The 19,845-nt window shown below is 42.6% G+C and overlaps 2 protein-coding genes across 3 annotated transcripts in view; one reads left to right on the top strand and one right to left on the bottom strand.

Annotated features, from left to right (window-relative positions):
• Nucleotides 1-2,976: 2,976 nt before the first annotated feature.
• eif4eb (eukaryotic translation initiation factor 4eb) lies at nucleotides 2,977-18,466 on the bottom strand. Its single transcript, XM_052085883.1, has 7 exons — nucleotides 18,375-18,466; nucleotides 16,720-16,835; nucleotides 15,752-15,847; nucleotides 9,465-9,528; nucleotides 8,537-8,650; nucleotides 3,344-3,483; nucleotides 2,977-3,244 (listed from the first exon to the last, which is right to left on the bottom strand). Exons 1-7 carry the CDS (start codon nucleotides 18,456-18,458, stop codon nucleotides 3,130-3,132), a joined length of 729 nt encoding a protein of 242 aa, XP_051941843.1. The 5' UTR covers nucleotides 18,459-18,466; the 3' UTR covers nucleotides 2,977-3,129.
• metap1 (methionyl aminopeptidase 1) overlaps nucleotides 18,432-19,845 on the top strand; it is a 51,861-nt gene continuing 50,447 nt past the window's right edge. The window contains exon 1 of one of the 2 annotated variants that reach the window (XM_052085801.1): nucleotides 18,432-18,675. In XM_052085801.1, coding sequence (XP_051941761.1) covers nucleotides 18,473-18,675 — 203 coding nt within the window. In that variant the 5' untranslated portion in view covers nucleotides 18,432-18,472. The remainder of the gene's footprint in view (nucleotides 18,676-19,845) is intronic. The other variant, XM_052085802.1, reaches the window with a different exon arrangement.

Genomic DNA, 19,845 nt, shown 5'->3' with positions numbered 1-19,845 from the left:
CAAGAGCAGCAATATCACAAAGCATTTAAAAGTAGGTAGTGTATGTGTCAATTTTTTGTTTATAATGTACTTGTACATGTATTTTTTTATGCTCCCCCCCTTTTTTTTTAAATTGACATACATATTTTTCCTCTTGCTCACAAAGTGCAAATGTAATTTGGTTTTATGCAAAGTGCACTTGCAAACAATTTGGAATTCAGTTTCTGCCCGTCATTCAACCAATGCCTAGACGAAGAAGAGGCACTGAATTGTTAACAGAACTCTTTTTTTTTAGCAGGGCAATGTTTCGATGCTTGTGGAGCAAATTTTATGAGCGTACTCAATCTTTTATTGTTCAACGTATGTAGCAGTCAGTTTGTTTTTTTTCTTTCAATTTACACTGTAAATTATTCATACACATTTAAAATCTATGGAGACCTTAGAGATGACTTCATTTCAAGGCAATATCCAGCACTTACGACATAGCCGAGGCTACAGTCTTTTGAAGTTACGAGGCATCACTGTGACACTTTGTTCCACAACCACAGACAAAACGTGCAATGATGAATTGCAAAAGATTGTGTGGAACACATGATATATTCTCAAAGTGAAAATTATTTCCCACAACACAAACTACATGATGCTCATTTGTCACAGATGAATGATGCAGTGATTACAAGCAGGAAATAATTCAATGCGAGTTTGAGCGCAAGCAAGGTGGAACATCACCAAAAGCTGTACTCATTAGTTCTCCTTCATAGGAACTTTGCCATTTGTGTCCTCACCACCCTTTTAAAAATTGCAAGGAAGCACCTGGTGTTTTTATATCCCAGGTTTTACATAAACATTCACACTGTGTGGATGGTTTTTACTCAGTAGAAGTAATTAAATCTCTAACAAGTGTTCTAAAAGACGATTAACCAGACATGTAATAAGACAGACCAGGAGAGGCACACTGAGACCTGAGGACAGATGTATGGCACTCGATATTGTACAAAAACTCATAACTGTGTGAATTAAGATAGATCACACAAAAATGTCAATATGTCCAACAATAGCCAATCCCAAATGGCAGAGTGAAAAACTAACTAGCCAAATAGAAACTACGTTAAGGCAAATATCATTTGAAATGGAGGAGAGACTTTTATCGCCTCACTTTACATGCAAAACAAAACAGATTTTTTTCAAGATTGCAAACACATGCATTTAAAATAATGAACGTCAAGTGACCAATCCCAGTAAAGGTTTTCACGCAGGAGTGCCCAATACGACAATCGCGATCGACCGGTAGCTCTTGGGCGGCTCCCGAGTTGATTGCGAGGGGTGTTGAGGGAGAAAAAAAATACAACAACCCAAAATATTTGTGTGTCTCTGTGCGTGTTATTAATATGATATACCCCCCCCCCCCCCCCACACACACACACACACGCGCGCGAGTGTGTGGTAGCTTCATTCATTCATTTTCCGAACCGCTTCATCCTCACTCGGGTTGCGGGGGGTGCTGGAGCCTATCCCCAGCTGTCTTCGGGCAGTAGGCGGGGGCACACAGTTTTTGTGTGTGCTAATGCTGGCTTCCAGACACAACTGTCCCTTTGTCAGAAATGAAATCAGACATCAGTCAGAAAGTGCTTCCTTTTCAGGTGCTCATTTATCACCACCCGTGCTTCCATGAACAGGAGTTTTGCAACGTGATATATCTGGGTGTATACATATCGTTAAAAAAAACAAAAAAAACTACCATTTGAACAGGGGCGTGCACTTTGATATCCATTGAGATCAAGAGAACTGTCACTAAAAATAATTGATTTTAAATATTAACGTAAAGAACTGGTGAACCTTGTAAATGGGCAATACGAAACATTTGGAGACATGTTGTGTTGTTTCAAAATCCAAATGATGTTTCACTGCTGATTAGTCGATTGCTTATCATTCTGCAAGGATTTGCTTAAAAGGAATCCTATGTGGAGATCAACTGACCTTTAAAGATTGCTATTTCAATTGCACCACTTAAACAAGGACCTCATCAGACATCCGACAGCCATTTAGTGCTTCAACACCATCAAGCAACCTCCACCAGTATTGAGTGTGCCTGCTGGCTCGAACAGTCCTGCATCGTGCGATGACATTTGTCTTATTCAAATGACATTTTTAAAGCAACTGACGTAGAAATGAATCAAGACGTGAAGCTATGTTCTTCAAAGTAACCTTTTTCTTTCCATGTTGTATTTACACTGACATTTTAACGGATTGTAGGGTGATGGTGAAGGGGACCGGTGGATTTCACGCTAATGTCTAATGCTCATCTGGTTGGAGCCTTGTAGTGTATGAGAATCATGTCAGCATATTTAATTGTCTGTGAGACAATGAGAATTTAGAGTTCAAAAAAATGTGTGGATTTGCAAAGAAAACCCGTATTTTTTGCAAAATTCCAGTTTTAATTATATAACACTCAAAAGAATATCAGTCATGATATATATAGACTAAAAGAATTGATTACATGCAGGAAGGAAGGGCAAAAAACAAGCATGAAACTGTCCTACCAATTGATCAAATGCAGGCTAAAATAAATTAAATGGTTTAATTTCTTACACAATTGCAGCAAAACACTCCTGCTGTAGAAAATGGCAGAAAAATATACATTGTTGCATTTCAGGGTTGACAGCAATTTAACAAAAAGGATATATTTTCACTTTGAGGATCCATGAAGCACTCTAAATAGCAACCTCTAGTAAACCAAATCATTGGATACGTTTACATGGCCTGCAATCTCCCGACATGGAGAGGAACTTATTTATTTTTTCCATATTTTAGTTGCTATTTTGCTAAACAATTGCAATTAAAATCCTGTTCGTTTTCATCCAAATATGAAGTTACTTCCACATTGCATCCCAAATGTTAACTTAAAATCTCCACGTCAACATTTCAAATATCATAGCTCATAATGAGGTCAATTTGATATTTTTATCCAAGTGTTAGTTTAGTGTTTTTGGAAGAGCCACATTCATATATTTATGTGGTCTAAGTTGAGGGCAGGCTATAGAAACATTTGGCTTGAAGTATTTGATTGCACTCCGCGGTCTTTGCAGCAAAGTAAACATATGCACCGACAACAAATATGACGAATTGAAACGGGAGCACAATAGGTGCTTCTTAAACGACAAATTTGTTCTTGGTGGTGGAGCCACTTTTGGTTGCTGTGTCAAAGTGACATTGGTAACCAATAGACATCTTCGAGGGGATCCCCAAGCACTCCTTGTAAACTCTCCTGTTGGCAGAGAAAAAAAAACGGATTAAGAAGACGAGAGCTGGTATTTAAAAAAAAAAATGTACAAAAACTTTAGCTGACCCAAAGGAAATCCCTCACCCTATGTGTGTTATAGCAGCACGGTTTTCAGAGTCTGATGTCCAGACAGCAATTTTATCTCCTTTTGTACGAATGTTCACCACAGCGCCACAAACTTCATCGCTGTAGTCATCAAAGGCCTCTCCAACTAAGCACAAGAGCTGAAAAAGTAGGAGGAATAATTATGTCAAGGGATGGACCCACCATAAAAGTGCTCTTTGGCAGGTTCAATGCGGCTCCCGGCCTTTCATGTGACAAGCGTTGAAAACGCCTTAGCGGTGGCGTTGCCATTCAAACAACGGAGCTAAATACACAGAACTAAATACGTCAGCCTATCATCAATCCCATTACTTGATTGACATACTGTACAGGGCAACCAATCAGATGACAACTGAATCACCGCTCATGCGCAAACAACGGTGCTCAGCGATAAGCGCGAAGCTAGTCAGCTTTAAAGGTAGGTGTCCCAATAGTCAATCACGATCGACGCAGAGCTAGCGAACTGGTCCCAAGTCGAGCGTGAGTGTTGGGAAGAGGAAATGGCGATTTTGGGGGTATGAGTACACAGGAGTGTTGGGAGGAGGAAATGGCGATTGTGGGGGTATGTCTGTGTGTTTTGATTTCATTCGTGTTCAGTGAAGTTCCGCCTCTCGCTCATCTAGGTGTCTGCGTATGCGCACGTGTGTGTGTGTGTGTGTGTGTGCTTGCACGTGCGCAATCGCGTCGATCACGGGAGGTTCGTCGCTTCACAAGTCTATCTTTGGTCAAATATGTAGCAAGCTGACCCAAGTTGTAACTACTGCAGCTTGTGTGTGTGTGTGCGTGCGTGAGCATGGGCGCGATGTGGCTCTTTGTACTAACAGTAAAAAAAATTGGTTCTTTGTCTCTGACTGGTTGGCCACCCTTGCTCAACATTAATAATTTTGGATACGATTCAAACCGCTCTTTAATACGACTTCAGCCAACCAGAAATGCTTGATCACTCAGAGCTGGGCATTCCCTCTGTACTGATGGAAGGTCACTGTATGTCGTTAACCCTTTTCCAACCCAGTTTTTAAATCTTGCATCCATTCTGTTCTGTAAAAAAATTTAGTCAAACTCTATCCATCTGAAGAGCCAATATGGACTATTAATTTTGCCTTGGTTTATTATTGCATGCCACACCTTAATTAACACCTTGAAAGACAGTTGACCAACCCCTATGATCGCTTGTATCACAAGATATCTGACACGCAATATCTTTCCACCTCGCACTACAGGATGGATTGCAGATATTCACCAAAATCTTGAACTGAGTTGCCCTATAGTAGTTCATCATATTCACAACGGACAGGCCACCCTTATTTTTCACAAGCTGAAGAGTCTTAAATCTAATTCTTGGCCTCTTCCCCTGCCAAATGAATCGGGATATTATTTTGTCAAAGTTTTGAAATATATCCTTGGGTATGACAACACATTTTTTTTAATTGCTTCCACTCTCTAATAATAATAATAATCCTTAAAAGGGAACAACATCTATTCAGATCAGCATTAATATGGGCAAGGAGATATTCACGTCTCAGTATCTAATTGACTCCAAATCCCAGTTCACATTGAATTCTTCTCTCATCAACTGGCTGGGAGAGTACTTATAGGAAAATATCTGGGATTCATGGGTATTACTACGAAAATCCTCCATATATCCTCAGGGTCGAAAGCAATTCTGGGAAAGAAGTAGATTGTTTTCCGCAAATAGGGCAAACTTATAACTTAACTCATGATCGCCACTATCTTGTCACTCTGCCTTATAAATGACTAAGGAGCTGCTTAAAGATGGCAAATAAGAGTGGGGAAATCGTTCAACCCTGTCGACGTCCCCTTTCTAAACCAAAAGAATCCATTAATCCTCGATTTAGCCTTACTTTGGCGACTGGTTTATCACGCAGCACCTGTCTCACAAAATTCAAATCTCTGTATCACCTTGTATAAAAAGGACCAATTGACAGAGAGGCCTCTTCTGCATCCACTCCCTGTAAAACAGCTTCTAAAATGTGCCTTTGTATGATTAACTATGTTATGTTAAATTCTGATATTATCCAAAGTCAGACCTGGCCCGTTTTATTGGGCAAAGACAAAGTGTATATCTGGAAGTATTGATTTTAGATGGCCTTGCTAAAATTGATGTAAAATGTTTAGAATCTTGGTTCAAAATTACCCCATGGGGTAAATAAAGTTTTCTGAATCTGAATCAAAATACTAATTGGGTGGAAATGAGCACAATCAGATTCATCTTTCCCCTCCTCCGGTATCAAAGGCATGATCGCCTCTCGCCAGGAGAGGGGATCACTCCATTCACTAGGACCCAATTAAAGTTCTCGATAACGGTGGAGATAAAATGTCACTATAAGTCTATACGACTCTAATGGGAAACCATCTGTGCCTGGGCGTTTGTTCGGCTTTAGTCAAGAGATTGCCTTCTGTAATTTAACCATCGTCACCTGAGCCATTAAAACTTCATTTTGGTCCATCGGGAGGATTGAGTGATGCCAACATGGCGTCAGGTGTTCCCTCGCCTTCAGGGACACCTTGAGAATAAAGATCCGTCGAATATCTTTCAAAATATCTTCGAATATCCTAGAAGTCATCTTTCATTTGTTTGGTAATGGAGTCCTTAATTTTATGCAACAACCCGTCTGCTTGTTACTTTCTTAATTTATGTGCCAATTTTCTTGTTTGAAAGTGCTCTATAAATACAGTTGAGTTGTTGATTTGCTGCCCCACCTCACGATAACTGTCTTGAAAAACATCCGATTTAGCATTTTTCTTATGTTGGCTTGCTAACTGATGTTATACGTTCTCTAGTTTTTTCATCCGAGCTTCTTTTGTGAAGCCAATTTTGCAATAATTGTCCCTGTCAAAACTGCCTTGCCTGCGTCAACACACCATAATTGGGGACACCTCCCCATTAACATTTTCACACACACACACACACACACACACACACACGCACACACACACACACACACACACACACACACACACACACACGCATTCACACACCAACACTGTATCCAAGTTAGTCATCTTAATTTCGTCCTTGGTTCCGGTGAGTGTTAGGGCTTCCACGCGGGAATTCTCTTAATTCTTGTATCATCATTTGTAGGTTAGTTGTAACTCCATTAGCCTGTTGCTCCCCGGTTTCATGGCGGCCGTCTGGGTCATTTGGGCGAAGTCATCTCCATCTGAGTGGGTTATTTCAAGCCGTGAAACTAACTTTTTGTTCGATTTAGACATTTCGTCAACGCCTCTTAACTCAGAGCCACCTTGTCAAAATACTAATGCATCAAGTCCGACGTTGCCATAAATGAACGAGGAGTTCTGCAAATGTGCTTATTACTTACTCCTTGGCTGCCCAAACCAGAAGTCTCAGCATTGGTGATGATTTAAAAATGAAGCATGACTGATGTTTAAATGTACAATAAGTTTCGTTTGATGTAAAATTTGACAGTGACTGACGATGCACAACATTTGACTTTGACAACTTTCTTTACAACAAGTTTAAATTAGTTTAAATGAATACAAAAAAGGAAACAATACCATGGCATTAGAAAATAGCTACATTTCATCAGATTTCCATGGAAAAAAATGAAGACTTTTATAGCAATGATATTTATCTGTACAGTACTCTATTAAACTGATGAAATGAACCATGAAAAGAAGTAAAGCAATGAGTTCAGTCATTGTGTGCAAGTGTACATTTGCATTTGTAAGTGCACTGTGAGTGCACATGTGCGCATGCATGTATGTGTCCCCTTCAGCCTGCAATCTGTGCATATTTTTTGTGTGTGATACAAAATGCATTCTGGTTTCACTTCGCCTGCGTTTGCGAAGGCCCTTTCACTGTGTTGTGGCGTTTGCATAAGGCAGATGATGTTTGTGCACACGAAGCCTCTTTTCATGGGTGCTTCCAGCGTCCTGCTGTTTTCAGAAACTCCTCTCCCTCGTCATGGTGGAAGATTTCCTTCCCCAAAAGCAATTGTCACAGGTTAATTGTTTTGATTTCTCCATTGCTACTGGTTCAAATGCACCCTCTACTCCACCCGACTCTACGTTCCTACACAGCTCCGCTCTATGCATCCCTCCCCCTCTACTTCTACTTTTTTGGCAGCATGATCCTGGCTGATCCCTGACACCCGCTGCGACCTGCTGGGTTAGATTTTAAATCATTTATAAGGCAGACAAGCCTAACCCTTGGTCAGAGGCTGCGTCAGACCTTTTTGCACACTGTGGCGCAAAGAAAATGAAATGACGTGGAAAAACACGTCATGGGTAGGTGGCCGTAGCAGGTTGTCAAGACGTATTTATACGTCAAGGCAATTGAATGAGTTAAGAGGCCAAGGCCCGGATCGCTGGTACCTATTCATTCATTCATTCATCTTCCGAGCCGCTTGATCCTCACTAGGGTCGCGGGGGTTGCTGGAGCCTATCCCAGCTGTCTCCGGGCAGTAGGCGGGGGACACCCTGAATCGGATGCCAGCCAATCGCAGGGCACACAGAAACGAACAACCACTCACACTCACACTCACACCTAGGGACAATTTAGAGTGTTCAATCAGCCTGCCACGCATGTTTTTGGAATGTGGGAGGAAACCGGAGCACCCGGAGAAAACCCACGCAGGCCCGGGGAGAACATGCAAACTCCACACAGGGAGGCCGGAGCTGGAATCGAACCCGGTACATGTGCACTGTGAAGCCGACGTGCTAACCACTGGACTACCGGGCCGCGGTACCTATTTATTTATTTATTGTCATTGCTGTTATTTTAGAGTTATAATTACAATTCCATCAAACCGTGGTATTTTTTTTCTCACGTTTACCATACCGTCAGAATCGGATATCAAGCCAACATGATTCCATGACAGCCTGAAATAGGGCTGCCTAAGCTGACGGAAACATTGTGTAACATAGCCTTACTATGCAGTTGCTCACTAAAATATTATGGCTCTTTTCACAACCTACTGTTGTGAAAGGCTCCTCTCTATAGGGCACCTCTCTACAAAGATTTGTGGAAGACGTTTTTTTTTTTGGTTTTGTTTTTTTGGTACAATCTGACACACTGTATCCTACTCATTGCTGCTTACTCTCAAAATGACTGAAAGTAACATTTAAACATCAAAGCTAGATGTGGTGAAAACCAGTCCATCTATCTGTTGTCCGTTAAAAGCGAAAACTTACAGTTTCTAACCAGAAGCGGTCCAGGTCTAATTTTCTCTGCTGCTTGTTGAGTGGGATCAGCCAGCGTCCTCCACGCTTGTTCCTCTCGTCCTCCCACATGGGCTCAATACCATCCTGCAGCAACCGTTTTCACATTGCTTATACTCATAGTGTCACATTGTACATTACTCTAATAGTCAACAACACACACACCATCAAAAAAATGTTTACTGGTAGCATGGAATGTGGTATGTCATTCAGAGACTTTTGTCTATCTGATTATTATTATTGTTGGTTTAAAGAGCTCTATAAATAAATTTGAGTTGAGAATAAAGATTTGCAGGCTAAAAACCCAAATTTTAAGTTACAATGTTTTTACTTATACTCAACAATAAGACATTAATTACTAGTTTCCAATAACATTGAAATGTTTAAAATCAGGGGTGTCAAACTCCTATAGCTCAGGGCCATGTTTCAGTTACCATTTCATTTGGAGGGTGTTATAACTGAAACCATCTAAAGAAGTCAAGAATAATGAAACAATAATTCAACTATTGTTTAAGATACCATCATGAGGGTTTTGGTTACAAGATAATGCTTAGAATATATATATATATCTTATGTATTTATATATATATCTTATTTGAGAATTTAAAATGTTGGTAGACATTTTAGAAAGGATAGTGGAAGTTGACATGTTTGATTTGGCTTTGCGGGCCACATAAAATGATGTGGTGGGCCAGATCTGGCCCACGGGCCTTGAGTCTCATACTATATGTTTAAAATAATCTCAGTGGTTTAGCACACTTGGCAGGAGACATTATCAAGATAATGATTCCCATTTGATTCTTTCATTTGTATGTAGATTCGGTGGAAACTTAAATGCATAAACATACACACATTACGTCATTCAAGGCATATGGACTATAAATAAATGAATCAAACAAACCTTAAAAAGGGAGTAATCACAGCCTGTCATGAGATTGCTTGACAACTGGATATGGTTGTACAGACTGGGAAGACACGGAACAGGAGTTAAACAAACTGACATGAATTAGAATTAGGGTTTACAAAAAAATCACTTCCAACTTCTGGATTGTCAAATTTTCTAATTTTTTTGTAGAACTTTACAGCTGGAAATATATCTTGATTTGTTCATATCACACACACATAAAATGCTACATAAAATTATTAGTGGGCGGCCCGGTATCCAGTGGTTAGCACGTCGGCTTCACAGTGCAGAGGTACCGGGTTCGATTCCAGCTCCGGCCTCCCTGTGTGGAGTTTGCATGTTCTCCCCGGGCCTGCGTGGGTTTTCTCCGGGTGCTCCGGTTTCCTCCCACATTCCAAAAATATGCATGGAAGGCTGATTGAACACTCTAAATTGTCCCTAGGTGTGAGTGTGAGTGCGAATGGTTGTTCGTCTCTGTGTGCCCTGCGATTGGCTGGCAACCGATTCAGGGTGTCCCCCGCCTACTGCCCGGAGACAGCTGGGATAGGCTCCAGCACCCCCGCGACCCTAGTGAGGATCAAGCGGTTAGGAAGATGAATGAATGAATGAAAATTATTAGTTAAATCGCATCAATGGCTATGACTGCGTACTAACCTCACTAAAAGCAAAGTAATGTAATTACACAAATATTTGTGCTGCAAAGAATAAATCAAGATTGTTGAGGTACGTATTTACTTAGCAGTGACATTCCAACAATGCACATTTTAAATCAAGGTAGCAGTCACAAAACTTTTTAGTGCCACTGACGTGAAGATATTTTCAAGGACCAAAAAAAAAGGCATCCACCCATCTATTATCTGAACCGCTTTATCCTCACAGGGATCGCGGGTGTACTGGAGCCTATCCCAGCTGACTGGCCAGAATGATTAAAAAAGATCACTCACTATTAGCTAAGCTTCAACAAGCCATGGTGGTTTGGCATATTCCAACAAGTTTTACAACAGTAATAACACAGTGCAGTGCGGCGTTTATTGTTCTACGATGAATAAAGTTGTCGTTAGCACACCGTTATCTGCGCATAATAGGACATAATGACCTGGGGATGAAGCTTCACTTTGTGCCACTGCCCTTGTTCCTTGTCTCTGATATGCAGAGCTCGACACCAACTGTTGCACTGGTAGCACAGGTGCTACCAACTTTTTCAGTTGGTCACACCGATTTTTTTGAGAGGTACAGCATGACCATATTTGCTGATGCATATAGTGATCCTTCGCAATATCACACTTCATTTGTCGCGGCTTCAGTACATGTTTTTTTTTTCAAAGTACTGTATTGAGAAAAAAATGCTCAATGACTCAAGAGGTTTTTAGCTGCCTGTACGCATGAATTGTTCCCAGTGCGTCATCAACCAATGACAGCACGAACGAGTGGATTTATGCCGTGAGCTGATTGGCTGTGCATCTTCGCAGCCCTGTCCAGCACTTTCCCTTGTGTCTCGTCACGCTGTTGACTCTCTGATCAGTGTGTCTCATCACGCTGTTAACTCTTGTTTGCCTGCCTCTCTCTGGCATACTTTCTTCTGTTGTGCTTGCTACGTGCATGGCGGGGGGAGAGAGAGCGCACGCGCGAGCAAGTGAGAGAGAGCGAGATTGGGTTTGTACATAAAAAGCAGCAGTCTCTCTTTGCCGCCGCCTCCTCCTCTTCAATACTGATTAATTGTCTTGTCACAAACACATTGGCTGTGTGCGAAAAAAAATAGCTGGCCAGGAGCTAGCTGGAGGCTAACAGCAGCTACACCGTCAGCTCCACAGTGCTATCCGACATAAATTAAGATATCCTTTATTTGTCCCACACTGGGGAAATTTACAATTATTATAAAAATTAGAGCAATTCATCAATGCTGAGGCATTATAGAGCTCAGCATGGCAAGAATTGGCAAATACTTGTGAGAGTACCCCAGGTATGCTGAAATTCTCTCTAAAAATTGTGCTTAAAAAAAAAACCTAACAAACAAAAAAAACCATTCATGCAAACAGACAGAGGCCCGAGGCCTGGTATCGAACCTCCAGCCCGCTTGCTGTGAGGCGACAGTGCTATCCACCTTCCACCATGTCGTCTGATGTCTACTTGATATGTATTTCATGTACTTGTAAAAATTACAGTCCTTTAGTGAAGCTTTTGACAAGATATTTCCTGTTGGCTTGCAGTTCCTGACCAGCAAGCAGTGGATGAGGCAGTGGTCAACATGACCAGTTCAGGTAAGACACATTTCTTTGTGTTTATTCGTATATTTCTGTGGCACTGTGTCATGTGATATTAAACTAATGATTAACTATTTTTAGGGCACAATCTCTGGAAAACACTTGCTATGGAGGTTGCAGAGACCCAGAAGACCTCGAATGCAACAGCTGAATCCATCATTGAAGTCCAACACTACCTGGCAGATGCAAACACACAGAGAAACCAAGACCAAATATTGGAAATGGAACCAAAAAACATCCACATGCGCATCAACTTGCACTTAAAACTCTCTGCTCACTGTTGTTATCTGTACCATGTGAAAGAGAATTTTCTAAGGCTGGGGAGCTGGTGTCTAAGAGGAGGAATTGCCTTGGAGCAAAGACACTCCAAAAACTTTTGTTCCTCAATAAAAATTCAAAATTTAATCACGTTTTCTTTTATTTGATATGATTTAACAGTGAACCTAAATTTTCCACATAATTTGTAACAATGAATTGCAAATTTGCTACCATCCATCCATCCATCCATCCATCATCTACCGCTTATCCGGGGCCGGGTCGCGGGGGCAACAGCTTTAGCAGGGAAGCCCAGACTTCCCTCTCCCTAGCTACTTCTTCCAGCTCTCCCCGGGGGATCCCGAGACGTTCCCAGGCCAGCTGGGTGACATAGTCTCTCCAGCGTGTCCTGGGTCTTCCTCGGGGTCTCCTCCCGATGGGACATGCCCGGAACACCTCAACAGGGAGGCGCTCAGGAGGCATCCGAATCAGATGCCCAAGCCACCTCATCTGGCTCCTCTCGATGTGGAGGAGAAGCGGCTCGACTCTGAGCCCCTCCTGGATGACCGAGCTTCTCACCTTATCTCTAAGGGAGAGCCCGGACACCCTGCGGAGAAAACTCATTTCGGCCGCTTGTATCCGGGATCTCGTTCTTTCGGTCACGACCCATAGCTCGTGACCATAGATGAGGGTTGGGACGTAGATCGACCGGTAAATTGAGAGCTTCGCCCTTTGGCTCAGCTCCTTCTTCACCACGACAGACCGATACAACGTCCGCATCACAGCAGACGCTGCACCGATCCGCCTGTCGATCTCCCGCTCCCTCCTGCCCCCAATCGTGAACAAGACCCCAAGATACTTGAACTCCTCCACTTGGGGCAAGATCTCCTCCCCGACCCGGAGGGGGCACTCCACCCTTTTCCGACTGAGGACCATGGTTTCAGATTTGGAGGTGCTGATTTTCATCCCAACCGCTTCACACTCGGCTGCGCAACGCTCCAGTGAGAGTGGAGAGCCCCGTTTGAAGGAGCCAACAGCACCACATCATCTGCAAAAAGCAGGGATGCAATACTGAGGCCCCCAAAACAGACCCCCTCAACGCTTCGGCTGCGCCTAGAAATTCTGTCCATAAAAGTTATGAACAGAATCGGCGACAAAGGGCAGTCTTGGCGGAGTCCTACCAACACTGGAAACGATTCCGACTTACTGCCGGCAATGCGAACCAAACTCTGACATCGGTGGTATAGTGACCGAACAGCCCGTATCAGGGGGTTCGGTACCCCATACCCACGAAGCACCCCCCACAGAACTCCCCGAGGGACACGGTCAAACGCCTTCTCCAAGTCCACAAAACACATGTAGACTGGTTGGGCGTATTCCCACATACCCTCAAGGACCCTGCTAAGGGTGTAGAGCTGGTCCACTGTTCCACGGCCGGGACGAAAACCACACTGCTCCTCCTCAATCTGAGGCTCGACTTCCCGACGGACCCTCCTCTCCAGCACCCCTGAATAGACCTTACCAGGGAGGCTGAGGAGTGTGATCCCTCTGTAGTTAGAACACACCCTCCGGTCCCCCTTTTTAAAAACACCACCCCGGTCTGCCAATCCAGAGGCACTCTCCCTGTTGACCACGCGATGTTGCAGAGGCGTGTCAACCAGGACAGCCCCACAACATCCAGAGCCTTGAGGAACTCCGGGCGGATCTCATCCACCCCTAGGGCCTTGCCACCGAGGAGCTTGTTAACCACATCGGTGACTTCAACCACAGAGATAGGAGAGCCCACCTCAGAGTCCCCAGGCTCTGCTTCCTCTAAGGAAGGCGTGATGGTGGAGTTGGGGAGGTCTTCGAAGTACTCTGCCCACCGGTTCACAACGTCCCGAGTCGAAGTCAGCAGCGCCCCATCTCCACTGTACACAGTGTTAGTGGTGCTCTGCTTCGCAAATTTGCTACATTTTACATAACTCAGTTTAGCCTTTATACAAGCAAGGAATTTCTTGACCTGTAATTATTTTATAACTACTGCAGGGGTCAGTATTGGGTGACCAACACAGTATCAATAGAGTGCTGACACAGTTTGTGTAGTGTGTCAATACACTCCTTGAGGTATCATCGTCCCATCACTAGCTGTGTGTGACCACATTGCAGAGGGTATGTGGAAATTTAAATTTGAGATGGCTAATGAAAATAAAACTGCTCCATATGGCTCTAAATATTATTCTTGTTCAGGGCTTTGCTCCTGATATTTCAAATTTACTTCCTGTTTAAAAGGGACTAACTCAGGAGTGTCCAAACAAGAGCCGCTGTCATGCCTGTCTTCCAGCTCTCACAGGAAAAACACACCTGATTCAAATAATCAGGATCGTTCTAATGCTGCTTCACAGCTGGCTGATGAGCTGATCATCTGAATCTGGTGTGTTGCAGCCGAGAGAGCCGGAAACAGGCAGGACGTTGGCCCTCCAGGCCCGCAGCTGGACATGCATGGAACACGCATGGACATGCATTTAAAGCCCCATTTTTTTTGGGCAAATGTTATAAAAATTCAATTAAACTATGGCAGATTTATTCTCTATTTTGATTCATTAAGGTTGGCATAACCTCTCGAATGGAGAAAGGGAGCCTAGTTATTTGATTAGTTACTGTGAACACAAGAGACGAGACGCACCATTGATTGAAATTAAAATAGAAAAATACCCCCCACGCCCCACACACACACATAATTCTTCACATATATCAGCTTTTATAGATTGATAGATAGTCATTGTTGAGCTATTTGCAGTTGTTAACGTTCAATGGATTGATGGGACTTTTTTCTGTCTGATGTCACACTGCACCTGAATGCACCTTGTGTCTCGTGAGCAACACTGGAGACTTGTGCCGTATCATACAATGACAGTGTAGTTAACTTTTACAAAACATTTTTTTAGCATCCTTAATGAACAACTGAATATGATTTCGGGATGGTGTTTTATATGTGATGTAATGGCAATTTAAAAAATGGTTAAGGCAAGCCAAAAAGTTGAGACATGTCAAGCTAGCTCCCATGCCACCGGGTGCTGCAAGAACCAACGTGGAAAATAAAATAAAACAAATAAAAGCCTATTAAGGCAATTCCATTGAGGCCCATGTATTATTTGACAGCCGTTTATTTTGAAGTTAGGCGGGTTGGAGATGTTATGTTCTAATGCTGCTTGGTATGTCTTTTTTAATGGTGCACATCAAATAAACTGTTACCTGACGCAGAAAAAAAAATCTGTGCATTTTTATTTTATTGTAAAAGCCCATGATTACTAAAGGACTACCAAAATGGATCCTCGAATCAAAGATGATCTGTTGCATCACTCATTAAAACGTGTTTGCAATCACACAGCCGGATTCCATTTTTATCAGCACACACTGTAAAGTTGCCCGCATTTGTAGCAATATCGGTCGCAGTGTTGAGCCCTGATATAAATCACAGCGACCAAGGTTCGCCTCAAGATGTTGGCTATCGGCTAACATTGGACTCATCTGTGAGCTTCCAATGCCCATGAGTAAGCAGTGATGCATTATGTCACTGGCGCCACCCGCTGAAGAGCGCCGCATTTGCGCTAACTATTTTTGTTCTTTTTTAACCTGTTTGAGCAATGTGACTGATGATGTTTTTTTACTTTTTTTGTTATATGTCAGTCACATTCAATGTTATGGACACAACGGAGTAGAATTCAGTGATTCAGTTGGCAGTTCTGCATCTACTCCCTTATACTGAAGAGATTTATTGCAACTTACGCCCAAAAATCTTCAACTGTGTCAAATTTTGAGATGAGTCGTAGATTGGCCTGCCATGTTTTGCTCTTGTCATTTTTGAAGAACCATAGAGACCATCTGTTGGGATAAGAATAAAAAAATAACTAACTTAAATGTGAGAAGAGTCACAATGCACCTGGATGGTCTACCTTAACCAGAATCCCATGTCGCATTGTCGTGAAAAGCACAATCCTGGTGGATTAATCCACCTTGTAAATGAGCACTGCAAAAGTGCTTCTTCTTTGTCTTCTTTAAAAGAAGACAACTATTTACAAGGTGCATTGATCCACTAGGATTGTACCTGTGACTCGAATGCGACAGGGGATTCTAGTTAATGTAAGCCATTTTAAGATGAAAGAAAAATACATGAACATACATACACATTAATGTAAATTTCTTCATCCTCGTCTGCTGCCGGGGTGCAGAGCGTGTGCCGCTCACATTAATTATTTTCTGAATGCAGCCGTTTACGTTTCTTGTACTGCCTGCATTGGGCTCCATTTTTTGGAACACTCTAAATAACCGAACGACACATTTTATCAACATTCTGAGTTTCTGAATGGTCTGGGCGAAGCAGCGCACTTGGAGGGTATTTTCAAATCCACCCATGATAAGGAAACAGAGATTTTGGCTCCCCAATTTCCTCACGTATTCGATTCAAACTCCAATTTCTCACCTATAAATCCCTCCAAAATCCCACCCAACCCCCGACTCCCACCGCACAAACCTGTAACCCTCTTCCACAATACATATGTGACTGCGGTGACCTACCATCATTTAAATAACTCTTATTTCTGTCTTTAATGCGGGGAGGTGGTTGTGTGTGTGTGTGTGTGTGTGTGTGTGTGTGTTTGACTCACTTTTTTTCCCATTTTTTGTAATGTTTCTCTCTGTTATTACCATTGTTTGACTATCACGGATACATTTTCAACTGTGCCATAGAATCTTGCCTGTTTTGTAGCGGGTGTTTGATGTAGGCTTCTGGGCTCACAATTTCCTGAGCAGTCGTCTCTCTTGCCTCATCAGCTCCATCGTCTTCTGGGAGGGATGGATTTGGGTTGGTTTCCTTTTTAAAAAAACATTACAAAGGGGGTGGGGGGTTACTTGGCAGTTTATCGGGTACATTATGATAAACTTGGTGCTTCACGTTTGTTTGAGGTTGTAATTTGAGATGAGTAGCATGTGATCTTTGTCATGACTTAAATGATGTTAATGCAGAAAACCAGGAGGCCAGACCAAAAAGTACATTTTAAATTCATTCATACATTCATTCATTCATCTTCCGAACCGCTTGATCCTCACTAGGGTCGCGGGGGGTGCTGGAGCCTATCCCAGCTGTCTTCGGGCAGTAGGTGGGGGACTCCCTGAATTGGTTGCCAGCCAATTACAGGGCACACAGAGACGAACAACCATCCACGCTCACACTCACACAAATTCAATGTTTTTCAATTTTAATTACAATTTCAATGTAAATTACAGTTATATCAGAGACTACACTGTATTACATCGTCGGCCACATAGGAAAATCAACTCAGCCATTTTTAAATATTTTAAGAAGACAAGAAAACACACAGATTGGTATTTTTATTGATATTGCAAAAAAATGTTCAAGGGAAAATACCCAATAAAAATACCAGCGAGTGTTCTAAAATTTGTTTTTTTCTCCTTTTCCAAAACAATTGAAAATTAAGAATTATGCTATGTGGGAAACAACATGTAACCCTGCATCTGAAAGGCATACATTTGATATGTGCAAAATAATAATTTTGTGCTGACAACTTTTGGTATGACGTTCATACCAAGTGATATTGTATTGATATCAAAACTCACTTGTATTCTTTGGCGTTTGACTCAGCATGACTTAGATTTGCTATTGGTTTTACTGCTTGGTGCTTTCTACCGCCTTATTACTTATTACTTATTACTGATTCGTCTTACTGTTTATTGTATATGTTAAATCGCTCCATGTACAGCACTTTGTATGCAGCGATGGCTGTTTGAAAGTGCTCTATAAATACTGTTGACTTGACTTGACTTGACTTGATATTATAATATATTATACAATACAATAATATATTGTATTGATATTATAATAATTGTATTGATATTATAATATCAATACAATTGTAATATTTGATATTATTAACGTAAACAATTCAAGTCCATATGTCTTCAAATCGGCTCTTTAAATACCTTGAGATAACGCGAGTCAGTGACAGAAATCGTCAGAGAGGTTGTAAAAGTGAAGAGGTAACCAAGTCTACCACTGAGCAACAATCGGGTTCAATGTAAAGTATTCAACTCACCGAGTTGCATTTTTGTTTGTCGTTTGGGTATTTTCTAACAAACAACAAAGTTAAGGCACGCCGACTGACTAGTTTTCGGCAAAGTGGACAGCGAGTCCTCGACGTCAGCTTAAAGTTGCGAGGTGTCAATACTGCTTTGACGTTAAGCACAGGACGGAGTAAAGCTCGTTTAAACTTGAAACCAAAACAACTTGGCCAGCCCGTATGCATTCCATGACATTTCAGACGTACAACTGGCACGGTTTTCATTAAAGCAGTACCGCTATAAGGCATTTAAAGTTTTTCGAGAAAGTGCTCACCGGCTCGACAGTCGCCATTTTAGAAATATGTGTTAGGAAACGTTCTGGTGATTGGAGCACACGAAGCAGCGTCGCTGCGGACATGCGCGGTGTGCCGCATGCATCCGGCTAGCTGGGTGCTTCGGGTTGCTTCCTCCCTTCCCCGGCGCTGTGCCGGGACTCCACCCCTCAACCAGGCGAAAGCATGGCGAGCACGGAGGAGAGAAGGGAGTGCGAGACGGAATGCTGCAGCAAAGACGCCAAACTCCAATGTCCCACATGTATCAAGCTTGGGATTCAAGGCTCGTATTTCTGTTCCCAGGTAAAGCTTCGCCGTCGACTCGACAAGTTCAAAAAGGCCGCTGTTGTAGCTCACCAACGGGCCCTGTATCATCACGAGGCTTCTATGTAACTGTCATGCTACATGGAAAGCGACGAAAGTGTGCTTTCTCTAAAATCTCACAACTATTTTGTCAGACGTTTGAGAATGGCCTCGTGATATAAACATTGTTTATGATTGCTAACACTCCGTTGTGAGCCCAGTTAATTCTGTCAAATTTGCTTGACGACTGCCCGAACTACCTTGCTAACTCAAGACCGGTTGGCTGATATCGGTGATTTCAAACATCACGATTTGGTAAAACACTCTAGAATTATATGCATTCAAATATTTGTTGGGAGCCTGTACCGAAAAACCCTTTTGATTTGTATGACTTTTTCATAAATAGCTAGCGAGGTTGACGAAGCGCGACTGTTTTCTCTGCCACACTATTGCCCCTCATCTTGGCACTTTGTAACATTGTGGGCAAAACTATTACCAACAACTTACACGTTCTATGCAATTCATCGTTATTAGTGTGATTATGACATAAACGATTCTAGTTGCTCCGATTATTTTCATCCAATATATACACAACTTACCCGTACATTTGAAAAAATACTGTAATACTGTAACGAACGTTATTAGACAGTCTGTCTCTCTCTTTTTCTCTCTATAGGGCCATTCACACGGCACACATTTGCTCCGGTGCTGCACCGAGATAGTTTGTTGCAGGATATTTTGTACCGCAGCAAATTGTGCTGAGCGTTCACACGTACAAAGCCGCTGAGCGGGGCAGCCCCGATACAGTCTCGGGGCTGCCCCACTTGCGTTCACACGGCAGTTTCTGCAGCGGAGCAAAACGGCAGAAAACAAACGAGCTGTCGTGTTGGTTCTTTTTAAAACGTACTGTATATCCATCCATCCATCCATCCATCCATCTTCTACCGCTTATCCGGGGCCGGGTCGCGGGGGCAACAGCTTTAGTAGGGAAGCCCAGACTTCCCTCTCCCTAGCTACTTCTTCCAGCTCTCCCCGGGGGATCCCGAGGCGTTCCCAGGCCAGCTGGGTGACATAGTCTCTCCAGCGTGTCCTGGGTCTTCCTCGGGGTCTCCTCCCGGTGGGACATGCCCGGAACACCTCACCAGGGAGGCGTTCAGGGGGCATCCGAAT

This window comes from Hippocampus zosterae, chromosome 14, assembly GCF_025434085.1.
Source record: "Hippocampus zosterae strain Florida chromosome 14, ASM2543408v3, whole genome shotgun sequence".
In the NCBI taxonomy this organism is placed as follows: domain Eukaryota; kingdom Metazoa; phylum Chordata; class Actinopteri; order Syngnathiformes; family Syngnathidae; genus Hippocampus; species Hippocampus zosterae.
Note: the sequence above shows the minus strand (reverse complement) of the source record. Positions and strands in the feature narration are given on the sequence as shown.

Excerpts from the sequence above, each read along its gene's own strand:
- eif4eb (XM_052085883.1), bottom strand. The coding sequence starts at position 18,458 with ATGTCCGCAGCGACGCTGCTTCGTGTGCTCCAATCACCAGAACGTTTC. Across the intron at positions 15,848-16,719 it reads AAACACCCGCTACAAAACAG|ATGGTCTCTATGGTTCTTCA; the intron begins GCAAGATTCTAT and ends TTATCCCAACAG. Across the intron at positions 3,484-8,536 it reads ACCGCTTCTGGTTAGAAACT|CTCTTGTGCTTAGTTGGAGA; the intron begins GTAAGTTTTCGC and ends CTACTTTTTCAG.